Source organism: Lithobates pipiens, unplaced genomic scaffold (genome assembly GCF_037356315.1).
Source record: "Lithobates pipiens isolate NorthernLeopardFrog02 unplaced genomic scaffold, aLitPip1_a1.2 Scaffold_8, whole genome shotgun sequence".
Taxonomy (NCBI): Eukaryota; Metazoa; Chordata; class Amphibia; order Anura; family Ranidae; genus Lithobates; species Lithobates pipiens.
The window spans coordinates 64,823,920-64,846,964 of record NW_027507903.1 but is presented as its reverse complement, the minus strand read 5'-3'; the positions used below and the strand labels follow the sequence as shown (position 1 = coordinate 64,846,964).

General features: G+C 39.7%; 1 protein-coding gene across 3 annotated transcripts in view; it reads right to left on the bottom strand.

Annotated features, from left to right (window-relative positions):
* Positions 1-23,045, bottom strand: part of FAM227B (family with sequence similarity 227 member B) — a 550,320-nt gene that overhangs the window by 108,012 nt on the left and 419,263 nt on the right. For all 3 annotated transcript variants that reach the window (XM_077473435.1, XM_077473436.1, XM_077473437.1), the window contains one exon: positions 4,369-4,478. In XM_077473435.1, the coding sequence (XP_077329561.1) occupies positions 4,369-4,478 (110 nt within the window). The remainder of the gene's footprint in view (positions 1-4,368; positions 4,479-23,045) is intronic.

The window sequence follows — 23,045 nt, the reverse complement described above, 5'->3', positions numbered from 1 at the left end:
TTTTTTCTATTACAAGGGATGTTTACATTCCTTGTAATAGGAATAAAAGTTTTTTTTTTTTAAACAGTGTAAAAATAAAAAATAAAAGGTAAAATAAATAATAATAATACTTTTTTTTTTTTAATGTGCCCCGTCCTGCCGAGCTCAAGTGCAGAAGTGAACGCATACACGAGTAGCGCCCGCATATCAAAACAGTGTTCAACATGTGAAGTATCGCTGCAATCGGTAGAGTGAGAGCAATAATTCTAGCCCTAGACCTCCTCTGTAACTTAAAACATGCAACCTGTAGAATTTTTTAAATGTCGCCTATGGAGATTTTTAAGGGTAAAAGTTTGTAGCCATTTTCCAAAAAAAGTGCGCTTGTAAGACCGCTACACAAATACGGTGTGAAAAAAAGTATTGCAACGACCGCCATTTTATTCTCTAGGGTGTTAGAAAAAAACAATATATAATGTTTGGGGGTTCTAAGTAATTTTCTAGCAAAAAAATCTGTTTTAAACATGTAAACACCAAAATCTCAAAACGAGGCTGGTCCTTAAGGGGCTAAGTTCAATATTGAAGCTTGTTTAACCACTTTCAGACCGGACCATTTTGCTGGTCAAAGACCAGACCACTTTTTGCCATTCGGCACTGCGTCGCTTTAACTGACAATTGCGCGGTCGTGCGACGTGGCTCCCAAACAAAATTGACGTCCTTTTTTTCTCACAAATAGAGCTTTCTTTTGGTGGTATTTTATCACCCCTGCAGTTTTTATTTTTTGCGCTATAAACAAAAATAGAGCGACAATTTTGAAAAAAACGCATTATTTTTTACTTTTTGTTATAATAAATATCCCCAAAAATATATAAAAAAACATTTTTTCTCTCAGTTTAGGCCGATACGTATTCTTCTACATATTTTTGGTAAAAAAATCGCAATAAGCGATTATTGATTGGTTTGCGCAAATGTTATAGCGTTTACAAAATAGGGATAGTTTTATAGCATTTTTATTAATCATTTTTTATTATTTTTTTTTTACTAGTAATGGCGGCGATCAGCGATTTTTATTGTGACTGCGACATTGTGGGGGACCCATCGGACATTTTTGACACATTTTTGGGACCATTGTCATTTATACAGTAATCACTGCTATATAAATGCAGTGATTCCTGTGTAAATGACACTGGCAGTGAAGGGGTTAACCAGTGGGTGGCAGTGTAGGGGTTAAGTGTTCCTAGGGGCGTGTTACTAACTGTGGGGGGGATTGGGCTTTCATTTAGTGAACACTGATCTCTGCTCCAATCACATGGAGCAGAGATCAGCGTCACTAGTTGCTAGGCAGAATGGAGAAATGTTGTTTACAACGGCACTTCTCCATTCGGCCGCTCCGTGAGACGATCGCGGGGATGCCCGCGGCGATCGAGTCCGCGGGTCCCGCGACCGGACTCACAGGGGTCCCGACCAGCGCGGGAGTGCGCCGCCGGCGGCGCGCTCCCGATGGCAGGGCGGCAAATTTAAAGGGACGTACATGTACGCCCATTTGCCTGCCCGTGCCATTCTGTCGACGTACATTGTCGTGCGCTGGTCGGCAAGTGGTTAACACAGCTCTTTGTATGTTGATCAGTACGCCCATGTGAATTATAGCTAATTTTAGACAGGGGGTTGATTTACTAAATGCAAATATACTGTTCCCTTTGCAAAGGAATTATACCCAGAAATTTGGGAATGAGGTAAAGTGCTGCTAACTACCATAAATGAGCAAGCAAAAATGCTTTTTTTTTCCATAGCTGTAGCTGACTATAGCAGATGCCCTTAAAGATAATGGTTGAAGTTAAACAAAGACTTTAGTCACTGAGAAGAAGCAGATTCTGAAAGCTGAACAAGCCTCGTGCTGGAGGCTGAGTAGCAGCTGGTACAAGAGCCTGGGCAGTGGTTATTTGTGGATCAGAGACTGGATGAAATACAAATGAAACCTTTCTTTCCCTATACAGTTTTGTTGGTTAAGTCGGCCTGGCCATAGCTGGGGAGTTTAAGAGAGACACTGATAAAATAGGTTTAGGAACCAAGATTCCCTTGCCTTTTCACAGCAGCAAAAGGATCTGTATGGTTTTGTATACCATCTATAAATCAGTCCAATAAATTGGACAAACTCCAGGAGTTCCTTTAAGATACGTGCTTTTTTTATATGAAATCTTCAGCCAAGACCTGGGAACATTGGATTGGCATTGTTGGATTAAGAATTAATTCAGGATCATGAAGTGACACCAAAATGATCTTAGTTTCCAGACAAAAGTTTTTAAAGATTTCAGATCCCTTTAAAAGGGATCGGGCACTCCTATGTGATTCACACACTACGCCAAAATGATTAACTCAATGAGTAAGCCACACTCATTGAGTTGATAATTTATGTGCCATAACCATAATGTGCAACGAGTTGATAAGGTGTTTGTGTGTGTTACTTTACATTTTGACATATTCTATCACATTTAAATAACATTTTACCTGTCAGTAGTACTGGGACGATATGATTTAGGAAGTATTAGGCAGAAACACGCAAACTCCAAGAATATTTGTCAAGGCTTTATTAAGGATATGGCATCTGCTAAAAAAGGACAGACTGTCTAAGCACTGTGTAAACTGTCGGCGCTATATAAATCCTATATAATAATAATGTAGCGCTACCCCCGGGGGGAGCCGCTTAAGTTTGGTCAGTCTGATAATCTGCCTCTCAACATTAGTAACAGTCTCAGCCCCCTCTGCCACACCTGGCGATAGTGTAAGTGCAATAACCAACGAGAAACACACACGTTATGATAAAAAACAGAAATTGTCTTTGCTGCAATATTTCTGTGGAAAAGTAACAAACGGTAACAATATATTTGTTAAAAAAATGCAATGGGAGAGCAATAACTGAAGTTATAAGCAATTCAGCTCAATATATTCAGGCTGCTTGGGGATTAAAAACCTAACAATAGCCCAAAAAGCAGAGGCACACTTACATGGCAAATAAATCATGATATAGCAAACCGTATCAGATTGGTTAGTTACCTTTACTCAGGTTGGCTCTAAGTCCAGGCAGGAGGAGAGCAGGGAAATTACCCTGTCAGGCCTCTCTCTTCTGTCCCCTGACACCACAGGCCCAACTTTAAACACTTTATTCAAATCAACATGTAATGGCTTAACTTCCTAGATAAACTTTTCCAGACACCCACTGCATATACAGAGCCCTAAATATGTGTGTGCGGGTCCGTATGGCACTAGAAGCTTCAGTGCTTTTGAAGAATAGATAAAACTTTGTGTCATCAGTTAGCCACTTTGGTTGGTTCACTTGAACTCCTGAATAGCAGGGCCAAACAACACAACTTGCCCTGATTAACAAGTGAAGAAGGCAGGATCTTTCTCAGCAAGGTGAAAAGATAATGGTGTCTGTATATAGTGTCCCTGGAAATGGATGGCCTTATCCTTTAGCCATGTTGCACTACAAGTGTCAGCAAGATGACTAACAGCAATGATGTCTGTATACATTGTCCATTTAACTTCATCTGTGGTGCAGTGTCCCTCTTTCCTGCAAATGGGCAAAAGCCCTCTCATCCAACCCTGTGGTCAAGGCCCAAACGAACGTCCTGGAACAGCAGGCTCTCCTGGCGACCTGACTGGTCATCTCACACTGGAATACTTCACTGTCGGAGCAGATGCACTTGGATGTGCACCTGGGATCCCCCTCTCTCAGGCTGGATGTCCCAACTGGCGGCAGAGGCCTAAATCGCGCGGTGAAATCACCTGGTAGACAGCATCTCTCCCTCAGGTCTGATCTCTTCCTCCACCTCGTGCAGTCTAAATTATCCTCAGGAAATCAAAATTGAGTATCTCCTAGAGCATGCTAGTCTTTTGTATTTCTATACAGTTAAATCTGAATGGGAAACGAGTCCTGGAACTACAATTCCCTTTATGCTTTGCTCCCTGATGGTAATCACTCTGCTGACAGGATGTGATGACACAGAGTCTAGCTGGCACGAGAGCGAAACAGTCTCATTGCAACAATGTTGCAGAGTGTCTTTTTATAGTGCAGGTAAGATAGCCAGCTCCCTGCTACAATAATAATTATAATAAAATGGTCTACTCAGTCACAAATTAGTTGGTCGAACTCAAACACCATGTGTAGACTATTCAGGCTTACCTAATATGGATATGAAGCATGAAATAGTTCACGCTCATATTCTAGATGATGAATTAAAAGCATGCATCCATGTTTAATGTTTATGTTAATAGGAATATTTTAACCATTATGAAGGAGTGGACATTTTCAGGGAAAACCCCAAAGCAGCTGGATCTGCTGGCTAGCGCTTGAAATTAAAACAGTGTTTAGCAAATTGAAATTCATCTACTTACCTCTTTCACAGGTGAATCTGTCTCTTCTTTATCTACTGTCTTAGGTAGGTTGGATTCTCTAGCATCTTGTATTAAGTTGTCCAAGTTAAATTCCAGGTGCCGTTTAACTTCTGGATGAGAATGTAGATTACATTGTAAATTGTTATAAATCAAATAGTTCTTCCATATAGGAGAATATTTATGTTTTCATATTCAAGTTGACAAAGGTTTAATATACATATTTCTGAATGTCTCAACAAGGTGCAAACGGTTACAATTTATTTGAATATTGGAATCAGAACATCAGACATCAAGGAGGCCTGTGCACTCTCTCAGTTGATGCTTTATGTAGACACTGTTGACATTATGCACACATCTTGCACGCATTCACTATTTGCTATGACAACAGACCACTACCATTAAGAACTAAAAGATAATGTGGCAGGGTGAAACGTATATAAAGAAATAAATATGTGACAGATAAATGTAAAAGTTGAAAAGTTTACCCTGACTGGTTCGTTTAAATAGAGAAAACGCCTTCCCACATGGTTGCTATTTTACAAAATAGTTTCAGAGTGTCAGCTTCCCCAAAAAATGGAAGGAAATCTACATTGTAAAATCAGATCAGCAAATGGAGCTGAAATGGTACACGCAAGGAAATGACATACTACGTTGGCATAAACTTGGAAGGGCCCTCTAACTTCAGAAAATAACTTTACATAAATGATCTTAACTAACTTGACAAACCAATAGGAAAGCAGCAATTACGTATGGTACTACATAACACCATCCAAAAACAACAAGGTAAATTAGGAGGTGGAAAAAAAACATAACATGATAAACAACGTATTTCCTAAAATGTGTCTATTTTATTTTCAATTTAACTGGGCTGGCTGCTGAACATTTGATTTCTTCAAGAAAGAAAATAATTGGGCTATGGGTCCAAAGTAAAGACAGATGACAGGAAAAAAGTTATCGCCAGAAAAGAAAACAAAAGTTTCTGGAATGGAGGTAAAGGGAATTTTTCCTTTGCTCATAACAGGAAATCCAAGGAAGAAAACAAATTACACATGAGCACTAGAATGAGTAACCTATTCTAAGGAGGAAACCATAGTGGAATAAATATATCTGCTGTGCAACAACAATATTATAATATAATATTATAAGCAGAAATAAAAATGTGGGAAAACTGATTTTAGCGTGTTTATATTAAAAGAGGTCTACAAAAGGCAATTATCATATGTAATAGATTATATTGTTAATCTGTTAATCTTGTGGCAATAAGTTTTAGTGTCTAAAAGTATTTATCACCTTTCAGTATCAATTTATGGGGTTGATTTACTAAAACTGGAGAGTGGAAAATCTGGTGCAGCTGTGTATGGTAGCCAATCAGCTTCTAACTTTAGCTTGTTCTATTAAGCTTTGACAATAAAACCTGGAAGCTGATTGGTTTCTATGCAAAGCTGCACCTGGTTTTGCCCTCTCCAGTTTTAGTGAATCAATCCCAATATATTTGGATAGAACCTTTGAAGTATCATACAACCCATAGCCACCATCTGACATCTATAATACATCCATGTGACATGGGTTCCCTTGCTTCACACCACACTGTGCAATAGGTGGACAGAGCAAGCAGGAAGTCTCATCTGCCACGCCTCACTGTAGTATGTTTTCTGTATTAATCACTTTTTGCTGGTCTCATTCCACAATAAAAATATCATGTATGGTGGTTTATGTTAGTACCCAGGTCTCTGCAGCATGGTACCATAGGTTTGCGAATAGCAGCAAATCCTTTATCTCATAGCTGTCTTTAGTGAATGAAACATTTTCCCTTACAGTACCTACTTTCATATAGGGCAGAGGAAATGTATACAGAAAGAGTGAAGCAGGAAATGATGATCATAGGAAATAAGTACAGTACTTCTCTGCACCCAACTATTGGCCCCACCATTCTGACTGTGAGAATTCCCCTTCATGGGCTTTTCCCTGTCCTCCCCCTTTGCTGAAACAAGTGAAAGGGGACCTGAATTTTCTTCCAGGTATGGAAAATAGGAACCCATCATCTCCATTCCACCTCTCAAAAATTCCACCTATAAGACTTCATGTCAAAAGAGTGATGGCTCTCTTACTCTGGACAAGTGGATTTCAGACTAGCTCTGACATTTTATAGTATCAATCCCCAGGTTTAGGAGCATGGTAGACCCCTCATTACATTTTAAACCATATGCAGAAGTTAGTCCCCACTCATTATGTAATTTCTACACTTTAGAAAATCATGTCAGAACTCTCTATGGACTCCAGCTCTCCTTTTTCTTACTGAAACAGGAGAAGGAGTTGGTACAGACCTTCTACTTACCACAAACCGAGTGCATATTGTACTTTGATCAAAAATCTTCCCTCATGAACAAATTCCAAGAGCTAGGATAGAAACGATACTATACTTCGGTGGTACAAAGTTCTAAACATGTTACATTGAATGAACAACCGTATACCACCTACAAGCTGGAGATGTGACATGGAGCCAACAACAATGTCCCACATTTTTGGTATTATGTGCTTATACAACCTTGCGGTACATTCCATACTCAGTCAACTTACAATGATGTACCTGAGCCATAACCCAACTATGTGCCTCCTTCACATGATGGACAGGCCTGAAGGCCAACCAAACAACTCCAATTCAAATTGATGCCAACAATGACATCTAGCAGATGGGAATATATATATATATATATATATATATATATATATATATATACATATACACACACACACACACACACAAGAAAAATTCAGGTCCACCTGGATGCTAAACTCATATGGAGTCTATGGAGAGATACCAACCGGAAATGTTGCTTGTCATTTCCTTCCAACGGCTAGGTTCCTTAATATTCATGCAAAGTTTGATGAAAAAAGGTATTCAAACAGGCAACGGGTATATATAGAGGACAACAGAATTTTATGTAACTGTACAACATGCCTTGTTATATGATTGTCTCATTTGAAATAGGATCATTTGGCTCCTTGAAGGTGACATGTTTCTTAGTTTAAACAAAGACAAAATAAAGATTATGCTAAAGCTGAACTCCAGGCAAACATACATTGATCAAATACATATGAGGGAGCTGTTAAACATTACAAAAGTTTTGTATTCCTGTCCATCCAATACTGAGATTTACACAGCTTTGCCATTGCAGTTACGTAATGCTTACAGATCTGGTCCCTTTCCTAACCTGTGACTTGAAGTAGTTGTAAACTTCAGACATGAAAAATTAACAAAGCACATCCCTCTATAGTGTGTACTAACCAGAATCCAAAGCACTAAGTCTGGTTCCTCTTTGATCGCTTCTCTCTCTTTGCATGGCTCTCTCTTAAAGGATTAAGCTGACACTTCCAGAGAGATGGTCCACCTCCACCTCCAGCACTCTGTTTGCTTCAGTTGCACTACTAGGCACTGAAATGCTCCAGGTAAGCTGTTTTCATGCTGAGCTCATCAAAATGACCACAGCTGATCACGGTTGAAGGTCAAATGGCTTTGTGTGCCATGGAGTAGGTGATTAGCTACACCTGATTGAGATTACAATTCATTTTTAGGATTCCTTTTCCAACTCAGTGATTCTGTTTTTGATTTTTTTATTATAGTAAATACAGCTGAATAAAACAGAAACTATGTCTGTCTTCATTTCTGGCTGCAAAGCAACAAAGCAACAAAATTTGATTATTTTAAAGGGGGTTGATTCTTTACTATACCTACTGTATGTTTCTCTGTGCATGTAAACAGGGTGGTTTGTCACTTTCCTCTGATCATCTTTCAGATTACACTCAGTTGTGTGCTCTGCAGTTTGTGTGATGTCAAAACCCTGATATGTACATTGTGCTGCTGAGAAAAATCCATGTATCTGTGTGTTGTAGAAGGCCGACAAACAGGGACGACTTCTTTCATCTCTGTGTATCATCTGAGGCCAGTCACTTCACTGGGTATATGTAAGGGTCTACACTCATTTTAACACTGAAAGGAGGAGCAGCAGAAGGATGGGCTCACCAGTACTGTAGATAAGCCACGCAGTGGGAGACCATCTACTGTGACCACTGACACAAATTGCCAGTGAGTGGAACTCAATGAAGGCACATTGCTTCTTGGAATACATTATTTACTTGAAAATGAATGAAGTAAAGAAATTTACTATAGAGAAAGAAGCGATACTATGTAGAAAGCATTACTCTACCTTTGAATGACCTATGTAAGTTATTATGCTCATTATTACATTACTTTCAGTACAGCCCTCATATTAAATAAGATTTATGGGGTTTAAAAAAAAAAAAAAAAAAAATATATATATATATATATATATATACATATATATATATATATACAGTAATACCTTGGTTTGCAAGTAGCGGTTTGAAAGACGAGCAACTTTTTACATTTTGGCTTGATATGCGAGCGCTGACTTGATATACAAGCAGTACAATCCATGTAGTAAAGCCCCTGGTGTGTGAAGTCGGACACGCTCGGTGGCACTCAGAGACACTCGTAATGTGCATTGCAGCACCTGAAAGTTTTGACAGTTCCCGAGTGTCTCTGAGTGCCTCTGAGTTCTCCAGGAAGCGCTGGGAGCCACCAGCACCCCACACCTCTGGCCATATACAGTACTGCATACACCAGCGCGGCCCACACCTCTGGCCACATACAGTTTCCATTATTACTTGTGGGTAAACTCGCTTTGATATATGAGTGCTTTGGATTACAAGCATGCTTCTGGAACGAATTATGTTCGTAATCAAAGGTATTACTGTACTCACCTAGGTGGGTACATTATTTCCCGCTGCCTCTGCACTGAAGACTGAGTGAACAAGCACTGCTGATTGCTCAGTTCTCCCCTTCTGGTGTGAATGGGCCCCAAATCTTCCCCATTCTCGGCTACCTCAGAATGGCAGCAGAAGGTGAATTTTATAAGTGAGAATAGTCTTTTAATAAGAGGCAGTTTGCGTCTCTAGCTTTCTAGTTAAGTTGTTTAATGGATTTCCCCTAAAGTGGTTGTAAAACCCATTCATGCAATATGCAATTTGGTCTAAGCACATATATCTGTAGTGTTTACTTATCTCTCTCCAAAGCTCTAAGTGCCATTTCTCACTAGTGCTACATTCCTCTATTATCAGCAAGTTCTCTGTGCACACGAGATAACAGCTGGAAATTTGTGTCGGGGAGAGAGCTTAGAGGTAGATAAGCAGAGAGTTTGTCTATTCAGACTACAGCTCTGCATGTTCTTTCGTTCCTCTGCCTATGTAGAGGGGGGGTGCCTTTCCTCCAATCAGCTCTCATACAGTGTATGCCCAGACTCCACACCCACTGCTGAATGAGGAAACAAGATTTCTAACATGATCTGCACTTTCTAAACAGTATACAAATCCGAAGACAGCAGATATACATGTAAAACTTATGTAGGGAGATTTATTTCATCTCTGTGTATCATCTGAGGATGTTCACTTCACTGAGTATAGGACAGGCTTTACATCCACTTTAATTATAATAAACTAAATTGTAAACGGAAGGGACCATAATGTAATATTAGCTGGAGAACAGATTTTGCCCAAAACAAAAAGCACCTTATGAATTTAGGACTCACGTGTCATTCTTTGTAGTATTAAGTATTAAGACAATAACAAATATGTTAAAAAATTGTTGTACATATTAGTGCTATTACTTGTAATCAACATCATATTAGACCACGCTTGCCAGAGCAATCAATCCAGTTATGAGGGTTTTGATACACTGATCAAAGTGAAACATAATATACACAAAACCATGTATTTTAACCAAACATATCTATCTCAACCTACATTACAAAAGCATTTCATTTATAATTTAACCACTTCCCGCCTGGTCCGGGAAGTGGTTCTGTTATCCTGACTGGGCGTCATATGACGTCCTTCAGGATAACATGCCGCCGCGTGCCCATGGGGGAGCGCATCGCAGCGATTGGTGGAGTCTGACACAACGTTCCACCAATCTCAGTAAAGAGCCTCCAGCGGAGGCTCTTTACCACGTGATCAGCTGTGTGCAATCATGGCTGATCACCATGTAAACAGGAAAAGCCTTTGATCGAGTAGAGGAGAGCCGATCGGTGGATGCTCACACTAGACCACCAGGGAAGCCACCAGGACCACCAGAGAAGTGGGCAACATGTGGATGGCCAGGTATGTACCCCATGGCCATCCACATGTACAAATGAATGCCCAATCTGTGCCAATCAGTGCCCACAAATGGGCACTGACTGCCACCATCATGAAACAAATTAAATCAGCAATGCCACCCATCAGTGTCCAGCAGTACCACCATCAGTGTCCAGCAGTTCCCATTAGTGCCCACCTATCGGTGCCCATCAGTGCCACCTATCAGTGCCACCCATAAATACCCATCAGTGCCACCCATAAGTACCCATCAGTGCAAACTATGAGTGCCCATCAGTGCCATCTATGAGTGCCCATCAGTGCCTCATACCAGCGCCACCTATAAGTGCCCATCAGTGCCGCCACATCAGTACCACCTCATTGGTGCCACCTCATCAGTGCCACCTTATCTGTGCCTGTCATTGAAGAAGAAAACTTACTTATTTACAAACATTTTTAACAGAAACAAAGAAAAATGTGTTTTTTTCGCACAAAAAATAAAAATCGCAGAGGTGATCAAATACCACCAAAAGAAAGCTCTATTTACGGGAACAAAATAATAAAAATTTAGTTGGGGTACAGTGTTGTATGACCACGCAATTGTCATTCAAATTGCTACAGCGCTGAAGGCTGAAAATTGGCTTGGGCAGGAAGGTGTCCAAGTGCCTGGTATTGAAGTGGTTAAAGGTTAAAATTATGCTAACTACTTCAAGACGCAGCTTATTTTTTACACTTGTTGCTTACAAGTTAAAATCAGTATTTTTTGCAAAAAAATTACTTACAACCCCCAAACATTATATATATAAATATATATATATATATATATATATATATTTTTTTTTTGTACAAAGACCCTAGAGAATAACATGGTGGACATTGCAATATTTGATGTCATCCAGTATTTGCACAGCGGTCATTCAAAGGCAATTTTTGGGAAAAAAATACACTTTTTTAAATAAAAAAATAAGAAAACAGTAAAGTTAGCCCAATTTTTTTTGCAGATTGTGAAAGATGATGTTATGCCGAGTAAATAGATACCTAACATGTTTCACTTTAAAATTGTATGTACTCGTGGAATGGCGACAAACTACAGTACTTAAAAATCTCCATTTACATATTTGTTTACTAGTTACCTGTTTAGAGTTACAGAGGAGGTCTTTTGCTAGAATTATTGCTCTCAGTCTAATGATCATGGTGATACCTCACATTTGTGATTTGAACACCGTTTACATTTGCGGGCGCGACCTACGTATGCGTTTTCTTTGGTCGTAGAGCTCCCGGGGACGGGATCGCTTTTGAAATTTATGTTTTTGTTTTAAAAAATTTTTTTATTTAACACTGTCCCTTTAAAGAAAAAAAAACTGATCACTTTTATTGCTGTCACAAGGAATCTAAACATCCCTTGTGGCAGTAATAGGCAGTGACAGGTACTCTTTATGGAGGACTCATGGTCTAAAAGACCCAAAACCCCTCCTCTGCACTTGAAAGTATTCAAAATGCCAAAATCTGCGTTTGGAATACTGACTATTTTTAAATCGGTAAACAGGAAGTGGCGTCCTGACGTCACTTTCGTGTTTTCACATCAGAGACCCGACTGAAGTTGTTTCTGGCTTTGTTCGGGACTCCACACAGCCAGCGGATGTGCCGAATGGTAGCTCTGGTCTCCCGGTACGTCAGTAGACCCCAGCAGAGCCACGGAAGGCGGCGGGAGGAGAGGGATGTCCCTTCACACTCCTTATGATAATGACCGAGTGGCTCATTAGCCGCATTGGTTGTTATCATGAGAGCCGACTGCTAGCTCTAAAAACCGATACTGGGGTGATGCCTGTATCCACTGACGTACAGGTATGTGATTTTACGTACTATGTCTTCCTGTTTTAGCCATGTCACAAACAGTATATTGCAGATTCAAGCCTTCCAAATGATCCACCACTAGCACAGTGGCCGGGTGTATACTGAATGCAATGCTAGTTGACTGCTTTTTTATTATCTGGTGTTTTGAGACTAGCTCACTCTTATGTGCAAAGTATTAAATTTGGTCTTATTGGTCAGTTACATTGAGACAAAACCAACATTATTAAATGGGTATAAATATCACACTCTGAAAATGATGGGCATGTGTTTTTAAATCAGTTTAGCAGATGGAACATGTAATCACGGTGACTATAAGAATAAGGGTGCAGATTTTGCTAATAAAACAGCCATATAAATAATTGTGTTTATTGCACAGGACAACATTGTCTACAGTTGCAGATTTTCTCCTGGAAATTACTTGACATGGCCCATTAATTTCTATGAGTAAACCAATGTTCTGATGACTAAGAAAGTAGGCATGCGGATGACTCAGATAAGAAGCACTTATTTGAGCAATTGATATTTCAGTACGCTGGAAACCAATGGATAAAATATTTAAATGTTATATAAATTCTACACGACAACAGTGAGGCACATTTAAAAAGATATCATGCATGTTGTATAGTGCATGTTTAAGTACAGTAACATGTATTTCTGGTAAATGCTGTTGGGGTAAGCGGCGTCATGCATGACTTGATGTTTCGGGTATTATTACTCTTCACAACACGTCAGGAATCATACCGCAGGGTGAAAGTAATTTATTGTATGCGTGGATCGGTATTGTTATGTAGTGTATTTATGCGCTGCGTCCCAGTACAGGGTAGAATGTATCCCAGTGAAGTATTTGTTTTTGTATATATTATTATGCAAAATAAAGTATACCTTTAGCGGGCTTGAGATCTTCTCTCTGCACCTGCTGTGATGATTAAAAAAAAACGCAGCCATACAGGGCTCTGCCCACCCAGCCGCGTCATTAATTCACAGAGTTCTGTGAATGGGAGACTACAACTACCATGAGTCATTCCAGCTGACAGCTTTATTTCTCCACAAACTATCAGGGTGCAGATGAGATCTCTTAGTAGTTCATTGATCCTTCCTGTCATTCAGTAACTACCTACCCACATGTGGTGTGGGCAGACAGCTACACTGACAGTGTTTATCTACAAAACGTGTGCATTTATTTTTATTTTTTTATAAAGTAAGAAGATTGCAAAGACCCTGAAACTGAGCTGCAGCACGTGGCCAGGACCATACAGTGGTTTAACAGGACAGGTTCCACTCAGAACAGGCCTCGCCATGGTTGACCAAAGAAGTGGGGTGCAGGTGCACAGCATCATATCCAGAGGTTGTCTTTGGGAAATAGACATATGAGTGCTGCCAGCATTGCTGCAGAGGTTGAAGAGGTGGGGGGGGGGGGGTCAGCCTGTCAGTGCTCAGAGCATACGTCGCACACTGCATCAAATTGGTCTGCATGGCTGTTGTCCAAGAAGGAAGCCTCTTCTAAAAATGATACACAAGAAAGCCCACAAACAGTTTGCTGAAGACAAGCAGACTAAGGACATGGATTACTGGAACCATGTCCTGTGGTCTGATGAGACCAAGATAAACTTATTTGGTTCAGGTAGTGTCAAGCATGTGTGGCGACAACCAGGTGAGGAGTACAAAGACAAGTGTGTCTTGCCTACAGTTAAGCATGGTGGTGGGAGTGTCATGGTCTGGGGCTGCATGAGTGCTGCTGGCACTGGGGAGCTACAGTTCATTGAGGGAACCATGAATGCCAACATGTACTTTGACATACTGAAGCCAAGCATGATCCCCTCCCTTCAGAGACTGGGCCGCAGGGCAGTATTCCAACATGATTATGACCCCAAACACACCTCCAAGATGGCCACTGCTTTGCTAAAGAATCTGAGGGTAAAGGTGATGGACTGGCCAAGCATGTCTACAGACCTAAACCCTTTTGAGCATCTGTGGGGCATCTTCAAATGGAAGGTGGAGGAGCGCAAGATCTCTAACCTCCCCCAGCTCCGTGATGTCAACATGGAGGAGTGGAAGGGGACTCCATTGGCAACCTGTGAAGCTCTGGTGAACTCCATGCCCAAGAGGATTAAGGCAGTGCTGGAAAATAATCGTGTCCACACATTTTCACTTAGGGGTGTACTCACTTTAGACATTAACCACTTAAGATTTTCCTGCTTAATGACCAGGCCATTTTTTGCAATACGGCACTGCATCGCTTTAACTGACAACTGCGCAGTCGTGCAAGGCTGTACCCAAACAAAATTGACGTTCTTTTTTCCCAGAAATAGAGCTTTCTTTTGGTGGTATTTAATCACCTCTGTGTTTTTTATTTTTTGCGCTATAAACAAAAAAAGAGCGTCAATTTTGAAAAAATAACTATATTTTTTAATATTTGCTATAATAAATATCCCTTTTAAAAAACAAATTTTTTCATCAGTTTAGGCGAATATATATTCTTTTACATATTTGTGGTAAAAGAATCACAATAAGCGAATATTGATTCGTTTGCACAAACGTTATAGCGTCTGCAAACTATGGGAAAGATTTATGGAATTTTTATTTTTTCATTTTTTTTACTATTAATGGCGGTGATCTGCGATTTTTAGCAGTACTGCAACATTGCGGAGGACAGTTTGGACACTTTTGCCACATTTTTTGGGACCACTGACATTTATACAGCAATCAGTGCTATAAAAATGCACTGATTACTGTGTGAATGTCACTGGAAGGGGTTAACACTAGGGGGCGATCAAGGGGTTAAATGTGTTCCCTCGTTAGTGTTTCTTACTGAGGGGGATGGGACTGACTGGGGGAGGAGAAATATCTCTGTTCCTACTTACTAGAACAAACAATCTGTCTCCTCTCTCCTGACAGAACAGGAATTTGTGTGTTTACATGCACAAATCCCTGTTCTGGCTCTCGTGCCCAAGATCGCAGGTGGCCAGCTGTGATGCACATCAGTTCCCCTGCTGTGCAGCAGGCGTGCACGCTTGCTCTTAAAGAGGACGACGTACCCATGCATAGTTTTGCGGGAACGTGCCACTTTGCCGAAGTGTATCGGCGTGAGCTGGTCAGCAAGTGGTTAATGGCTGTGTGTTGAGTTATGTTGAGGGGACAGCAAATTTACACTGTTATACTAGCTGTACACTCACTACTTTACATTGTAGCAAAGTGACATTTCTTCAGTGTTGTCACATGAAAAGATATAATAAAATATATACAAAAAAGTGAACTTTTGTGAGATATTATATATATTACATATTATGTAAAGGTAATTAAATAATTTTCCTCTTATAAACCTAAAGCCCTTATACACCATCTTAAAATAAACCTGTAAGGAGAGAATATGGAGGCTACCATTGTTGTTTTCTGAAAATCCTAGCTGCCTAGCTGTCATACTGATCCTCTGGCTTCTGTACTTTCAGGGACACTGACCTCAAACAAATATGCAGATTTGGGTTTCTGATTTTCTAGACGGGATGCTTGTTCTTGCTCAATGATTGGAGGAGGGTCATGTTAACGATGCGGGTTTGATGGAAGATATAGCAATGATGGATATACAAAAGATTATTAGTACATGTAGCAATCTAAAATTAAATTCCCCCCAAAAAATGGCCATCCGTTTGAATTAAAATGTATTTTTAGGTGGTGTCTAGAGACCTAAGCAGCCCATAGATTATGCAATTAACAATGAAAGATACCCCTGTGCTGTCATACACCTATCTCATAATAATAATAGTGATTATTTGAAGCTGCTGCTGTCCCCATAACTGTGTTCCCACAAGTGTTGAATACTAAATAAAATCAATTACAGTGGAGCACTGCTCCCTCTATTTATCAAATAAAACATTTAATCTAATGTGGTAAAACTTGCTATACCCAAAAAGTTAAAGTGAATCAAAATAAAACAGTGTGTTATTAAACACATGTAATTTCTCAAATCATTCACATACATTTATATTATTGCATATTCCAATACTATACTAAAATGCTACTATAACCAGGAAAAATAAAATGTGCATCATTATAAATCACCCAACATCAATAGTATTGTATGCATTTTCCAAAGTCTATACAATAATTACTAACACCAAACCAGTGGTGTAAATAATAATGATTATATATACTTATCACAAATTTGTCTAATAGATTAATTTTAACATATATCTAAATATATATATAGATAGATATATATCTAGATCAGGGATCTCAAACTGGTTGAGGCATTGCAAGGCTGACAGTTACAATCGTGGTTCCCACAGGCAGAGGCATTATGGGACTTGTAGTTTTGCAACAGCTGGAGGGCCGCCAGTTTGAGACCCCTGATCCAGATATACGTTTTAATATAATGTACATTTCTTACTGGTGTGAAATGCTACGGACCCAGTACAGGCGGAATGGCATCTGCTTTGATAGTTACTGTTATAATGTTAATAGGCAGAATTGATATGGCAACATGTCAATAAATGGCGTTATATAGTCCCAGGATGCATCAGTTAACGCTATACCCTGAAGAAGTCACGTGATCTGTGATGCAACGTGTTAGATGGAGCCGTTGATGTTACTTCCAGTCTGGAGTGAACCTGGAAGTGTGGTGAAAATGGCAGTCCCGATCCTGGCTGAGTGCTTTATACTTTGCCTACATACTTTTTAAGAATCGTGAGAGCATTTTATATGAATAAAGAAGATTGTGGTTTTAAATGTTTCACGCTATTAGTGGTCTCTATCTTTATACCCGAGTATTATCTCTAGTTGGTGGCATCAAGGTCTGATCCCTTAAAGAGACCCAGCACAGGAATTGGGCTCAAGAGCTGGATCCAAAAGGAAAAGATAAATTCATCATTACAAAGTGCTTTAGACCTGTATGATATACGGGTCAATACGAACATGAAAAAAATCTAACAGGCTGGTTATACTGAAGTACTGAATCTGGCCGAGATTCGATCCATCTATGGCAGGCTTTAGATAAAATTAAATGTTAATCAGGGAGCTTTGAAGGATCTGCAAAGTAAAAGAGAATAATTGTGAAGACTGGTGATAAGGGGGGAAATGTTATCCTCAATGAAAAGTATTATGTTTAGCAAATTCAAAGGCAACTTGTAAATATCAATTACTATGAGAGAATAGAAGAAATACCCTTTCCTTTTCTAGGGCTATGATTGGAATAAAAAAATCATAATGGGCACTTACAGAGGATATTATAAATATGAAAATGAATATATAAGGGTTGAAGAGTATAATATACCAGCTTTCTATATATTCCCAAAAGTTCACAAAAACAAAGTATTTTCCCATGGACATTCCATTATTTCTGCCATTGATATTTCTAGTCATCAAATAGGTTATTTTCTGGATAGAATGTTGAAAGATCTTGTCACCCAACTCCTTTCCCTTGTTGAAGGATGTTAAAAATTCCTAATACAACGCAATTGAAACCAAGTGATATTTTGGTCTCAGTTGCTGTTGAAACATTGTACACCTCCATCCCACAAAGGGATTTTGACAGCTTTATCAACCACAAAATGAATTAATTTTGGATTTGTTAAAGTTTGTGTTGGAGAATAGCTATTTCCAGTTTGCAGGCAAATTCTATTGTTAAATAATGGAAGTGGCCATGGAAGCCTTGCGCACCCCTGCCTACACACCTTGGGTATTGAGAATATGCCACGGTGAGGGGTATGTGTGAATTTGGGATGCATGTGGCAATAGATGATGTGCTCATCACAAGGAGGGAGAGCAAAATCGAATTTAAAACATTTTTTAAAAATATAACTGAAAAGCCATATAATCTTTTGACAAACAATTTAAGTGAGTTTGAGGTGGAATTTATAGACCTAAAAATTAGGAAGGAAGGAAAAAAGATTAAAACATCTACTGTACCTGTACAGAAAACATCTACATCTACGAAAGTAAGGCCGTGATTACAAGAGGTGCGCATCTTCACTGGTCTCACAATTCGATTTGATTGCAATTATCTGGTCAATGATTAGATTTGATTAGATTCCGCGATGCATCATGATGCATCACGATTACCGACGAGCTCCCACTTCTGCTTGGGCCACCTAGGCGGCCTTCCTCTCTGCAATCTTCTGGGACACATCACAGGTCCCAGAAGATTTCCTGGCTATGCAGGACAGCGCAGTGAAACATGCATACCTGGCTGTGAAGCTGCAAGCTGTCACAGCCGGATGCCCACAGTAGTATTACCAGCACCGTGGACAGGTGGGGGAGAGAAGGGATGGTTTGGGTGGCCACGTTGCTGGATTGTGGGACAGGTGAGTGTCTTTTTATTAAAAGTCAGAAGATACAATTTTTTTGTAGCTGCTGACTTTTAATAAACAAAAAATGTAATGGAACTCCGCTTTGAATTAAAAATAACCTCACTTCCTTAAAAAGTGCACTAATCCGGTGCACTACAGGGTACAGGCATTCACACACACTGCTGCTGGGAGGTCAGGAGGGATTACACTCCACAGCTGACAAACAGCCCTGTGAAGTTCCCTGTACTGCCTCTGTGCTGACAGTTCCCCTGGCTTCCCCATTGCACTTTCCAGCACACTAGGAGTTAACACAGTGGAATGTGCAAACAGAGAAGCCCGGGAACTGTCAGCATGGAGCATGTATGAGGTGTAAGTAGAGTACAAAACATTTGTACTCTACTTACTGTTGTTAAAATAACTGTGTTTTAATAAATCCCGTGTTACAATCAATTAAGTGCCTCGCTGTATGTGCTTTTTAAAAAATATGGAGTTTCGTACCTCATTTCTCAGTGTGTGTGTACAATACATGCCGCTCATGTGACTGCCTGGCCCGCCTCTCTCCTCTCACGACTTACGTCTTACGTCTCTCCTGACATCAGCGGAGAATTCTCAGCCCTGACCACTGACTGTAGCTATCAGATCAGAAGTGAGGCGTGCAGGGCTGAGAATTCTCCACTAACTTCAGGAGAGACTTGAGACGTGAAAGGAGAGAAGAGAAAGGCGGGCTAGGCAGTCACATGAGTGGCATGTATTGCAAACACACACTGAGAAATGAGGTATGAAGCTCCATATTTTTTAAAAAGCACATACAGCGGGGCACTTAATTGATTGTAACACAGGATTTATTAAAACAGTTATTTTAACAACTATACACTCGGAGTGCTCTCCCGGGAGGGGCGGGGCAAGCTGGGATGATGTAACCCGGCAATCGATTATATTTGTTCAGAAGATTGTGATTTTGAAAAGGAGGCTTAGTATTTGAGAAATAGGTTCACAAAAAGGGGTTATAATCATGAATCTATCCGAGCAGGAATAAATAAGGCAAGGAACAACCCCAAAGAGGACTTATTAGGACAGAGATGAAAAGAGGAGAAGGAAAAATGGACCAGGATAATTACAAGATTTGGACCACATTTGAAACAGTTGTCAATCTTTATTGATCTCTTAACCTTTGATGAGAGACTGAAGGAAGTTGTGGACTCATTTTATTAGTTACCAAATGGGTGCCAATTTTGAAAGATCAGTTAGTTCACATTAAATTTATTCCTAGACTAATTGACACTCAGTTGAATAAAAACCCATTACTGGGCATGTATAGATTTGACCACTATTTTGTATGTGAATATGTGGAAAAGGATTTTTACAGAAGTTTACTGTAAAATCATGCATTCATTTTGAATATGTGTAAGTTATTTTTAAGATCAAATGCTCATGTAAGCTAAATTATTTTGTTAAGATTATTTGTGATATTTATGGAACATTTGAGGGATGTAAGAAAAAAACAATACTCTCGTATATATGCTAACACATGCCCTACCCTATACGAACCAGCAGCATGGCACTTTGTACAGCTGCTGTTTTTTAAGGACCGCTGGGTCCCTACTAATGATCGGAAACCAATCAGAATGGATCTTATTTATGAGATTATGACACCAGCTCTGACATAGTAAACACATGCAAAAAATGAAAACCTTCGGCCTGAAGATAAATACTGCATCTTTTAGGCAGCAGTGTTACTCTATGATCTGGGTAGATACCTACCCCAAGCTCTTGCTGACTGGGCACTTCAGGCTAAGGACACACCTGGAGAAGGGTCACCCTGCATCTCACTCCTTTGCCAATACCCAGGAGCATGTCCTCCTGGCTTATTTGTTTCACCCACACTTCCCCACATAGCTGACAAAATTAGAGTCAGGATGAAAGTGAAAATTCTTGTAGCTGGTGGAAGTCTCATGCTTTGGTTACAAGCATTTTCTGACTTTAGTTAAATTGGGCTTTACAGACAAGGCTGCTGATAGGGGGTACAAACAGTGTTCCTGTACCAGGCCTGGGCCTCATCTGATCCACATGGGTATCCAGACATGACAGGGGCTTCCTGTCCTGTGAGAGCTTTAACCCATGTGTCTTAAATGTTTTGTATGGGTCTACCCTTGTAGCCTCCTCCATGCTCTCTTTATGTTGTACAGTCACACAACTGAACTGGCCATCATGACAGGTTCAGCCTTTCCTGGTGATTTTTTGTTTTACTTTATATTATAAAGAAGGCAACAGGAGGAGCTAAAACAGGATATAGGAGTGATGGAATCATAGCAAAGAGATCTTGCTGCTGGAGTATCCAAAACTGTAACAAGTTCTCTGCTGCCCCTCCAGAGTTCAATGAAACGCTGGGCTGTGGAGGGGCAGGATTTGCTGGCTCAGGCTCTCAGTGGCGTGAGAGAGTGGCCTGAGCCAGCTGCCGATCGGCATCTGGGTGGATCCCAACATTAACGTCGGGATCTCCCCAGAGCCTGGACTGGCTCAGTAATGTCAGCCAACAGCGGGTCATAGAAGTGCAGAACAAAATGCACTCCTGTGATACCCAGAATAAGTAGGGCCAAAAAAACTTTGGCTCTCTTTCTCCTTTAATTTGCAAAAAGTATACAGCATATACTTAAATGTCATCTTGTTGCTCTTTAAAAAAGATATTAATTTCCATAGAGTGGAAAAATAAATATTAATTAAATAGTAATGAGATGATAAACTTTCATCGCAGCACTGTTTATAATAAAACAGCCAAATGCATAATGCACTTCCAAGAATAGGAATACAGTCTGCATGGTACACTACTTAAGTTAAAACAGAACACACATGCTCTTATTCTGAAGAATGATAATAACACTAGAGGTATATGTGCAATCAACTGTAATGTTCTTGCACTCAATTTTGATAGCAAATATATGTCCTGTTCAGAAGAAAAAAAACGACAACTGAAATACACCAATGAGCTAAGATATATATGTATCATGTATGTAATCCATATGTTGAATACAAATTAAATATAAATACGTTTATATTCTATCTTAAAAATACACCAACCCAGGACTGGCATCAAGTCATCTAGGCTTTTAGTTTCCCATACATTCCTGTCAATTTATCTCTTCTTTTTATATCCCAACAATGGATACAAAAAGACAAAATTATCTTTAGATCTTTTTTTTTTTTAACCTTTTCGTATGTGTATAATTTTACTCAAAACTGGTGTTACTTAAAGGTGGTACTGTAACAAAATAGTGATTAATTATAGTTAGAAATTAACATCACAGAAAATGTTGTAGAAAGAAACGTTAAGTTTTACTGCTTTGTGATATAAGTAGTATCCCTTGCAGCCAATATTCTTTTGACATTATCATCTTTTGAGAATCTTTGTTTCATCATATAGCCCCTAACCAATATGTGTAGCAAAGAAGATATTGTTACAGTGTGCAAGAATCTATAGTCATGTGAAAAAGTAGGTATACCCATTCAAATCGTTGACTTTTTCAACATATTTAACCAGGTAAACATTCCATTTTCATTCAAACATTGCTCACAGATAAAGGTGATACACATAAATAAAAACACAAGGAAAAGTTACCTTATTCATAATTTATTCAACAAAAATGGATATCAATACAAAACAGTGTACTGTCAAAAAAGTAACTACACCACCTTCAGTCTTAGCCCTTGTACATACGGTCGGAGATTCCGACAACCAAATCCGTCGGAGTAATTCCGACAGATTAATTCCAGAAGAGGTCCGGAAGTGATGTTGCATACACACAGTTGGACTAAGTTGTCGGAAAATCCGATTGTACATAACGTGATGACGTTATTTCGTTATGACGGGACTACGTTCAGGCTAGTAGCCAATAGCTTTGGTCTAGGAATTTGATCTGAGCATGCATTGCACTTTGTCCGTCGGAGTAGGCTACACATGATCGGAGTATGTCCGATCGGAGCATTTTGTCGGAAAATTTTACCGGCAAGTTGGAAAAGTTTGTCCGTCGGATATTCCGATGGAAACAGTCCGATGCAGACCACACACAGTCGGAATATCCGTCAAAACGCTCCGATAGGAAACATTCCGTCGGAATCTCCGACCGTGTGTACAAGGGCTTAGAAGCTGGTATTGCCCCCTTTAGCAGAAATTAATTCTTTTAGGTGTTTTGCATAAATGACCACCAGTCACTTCAGTAAATTCTTGACCATTCCTCCATGGAAAAATCCCAGGCACTAAAGCAACCCAAAACCATAACATTTTTACCACCATGCTTAACATCTGGTGTGAGGTTCTTCGTGCTATCTTCTGTGCAAACTAAACATACTGTATCTATGTTTACTGTGGCCAAACAACTCTATTTTTATTTCATCATT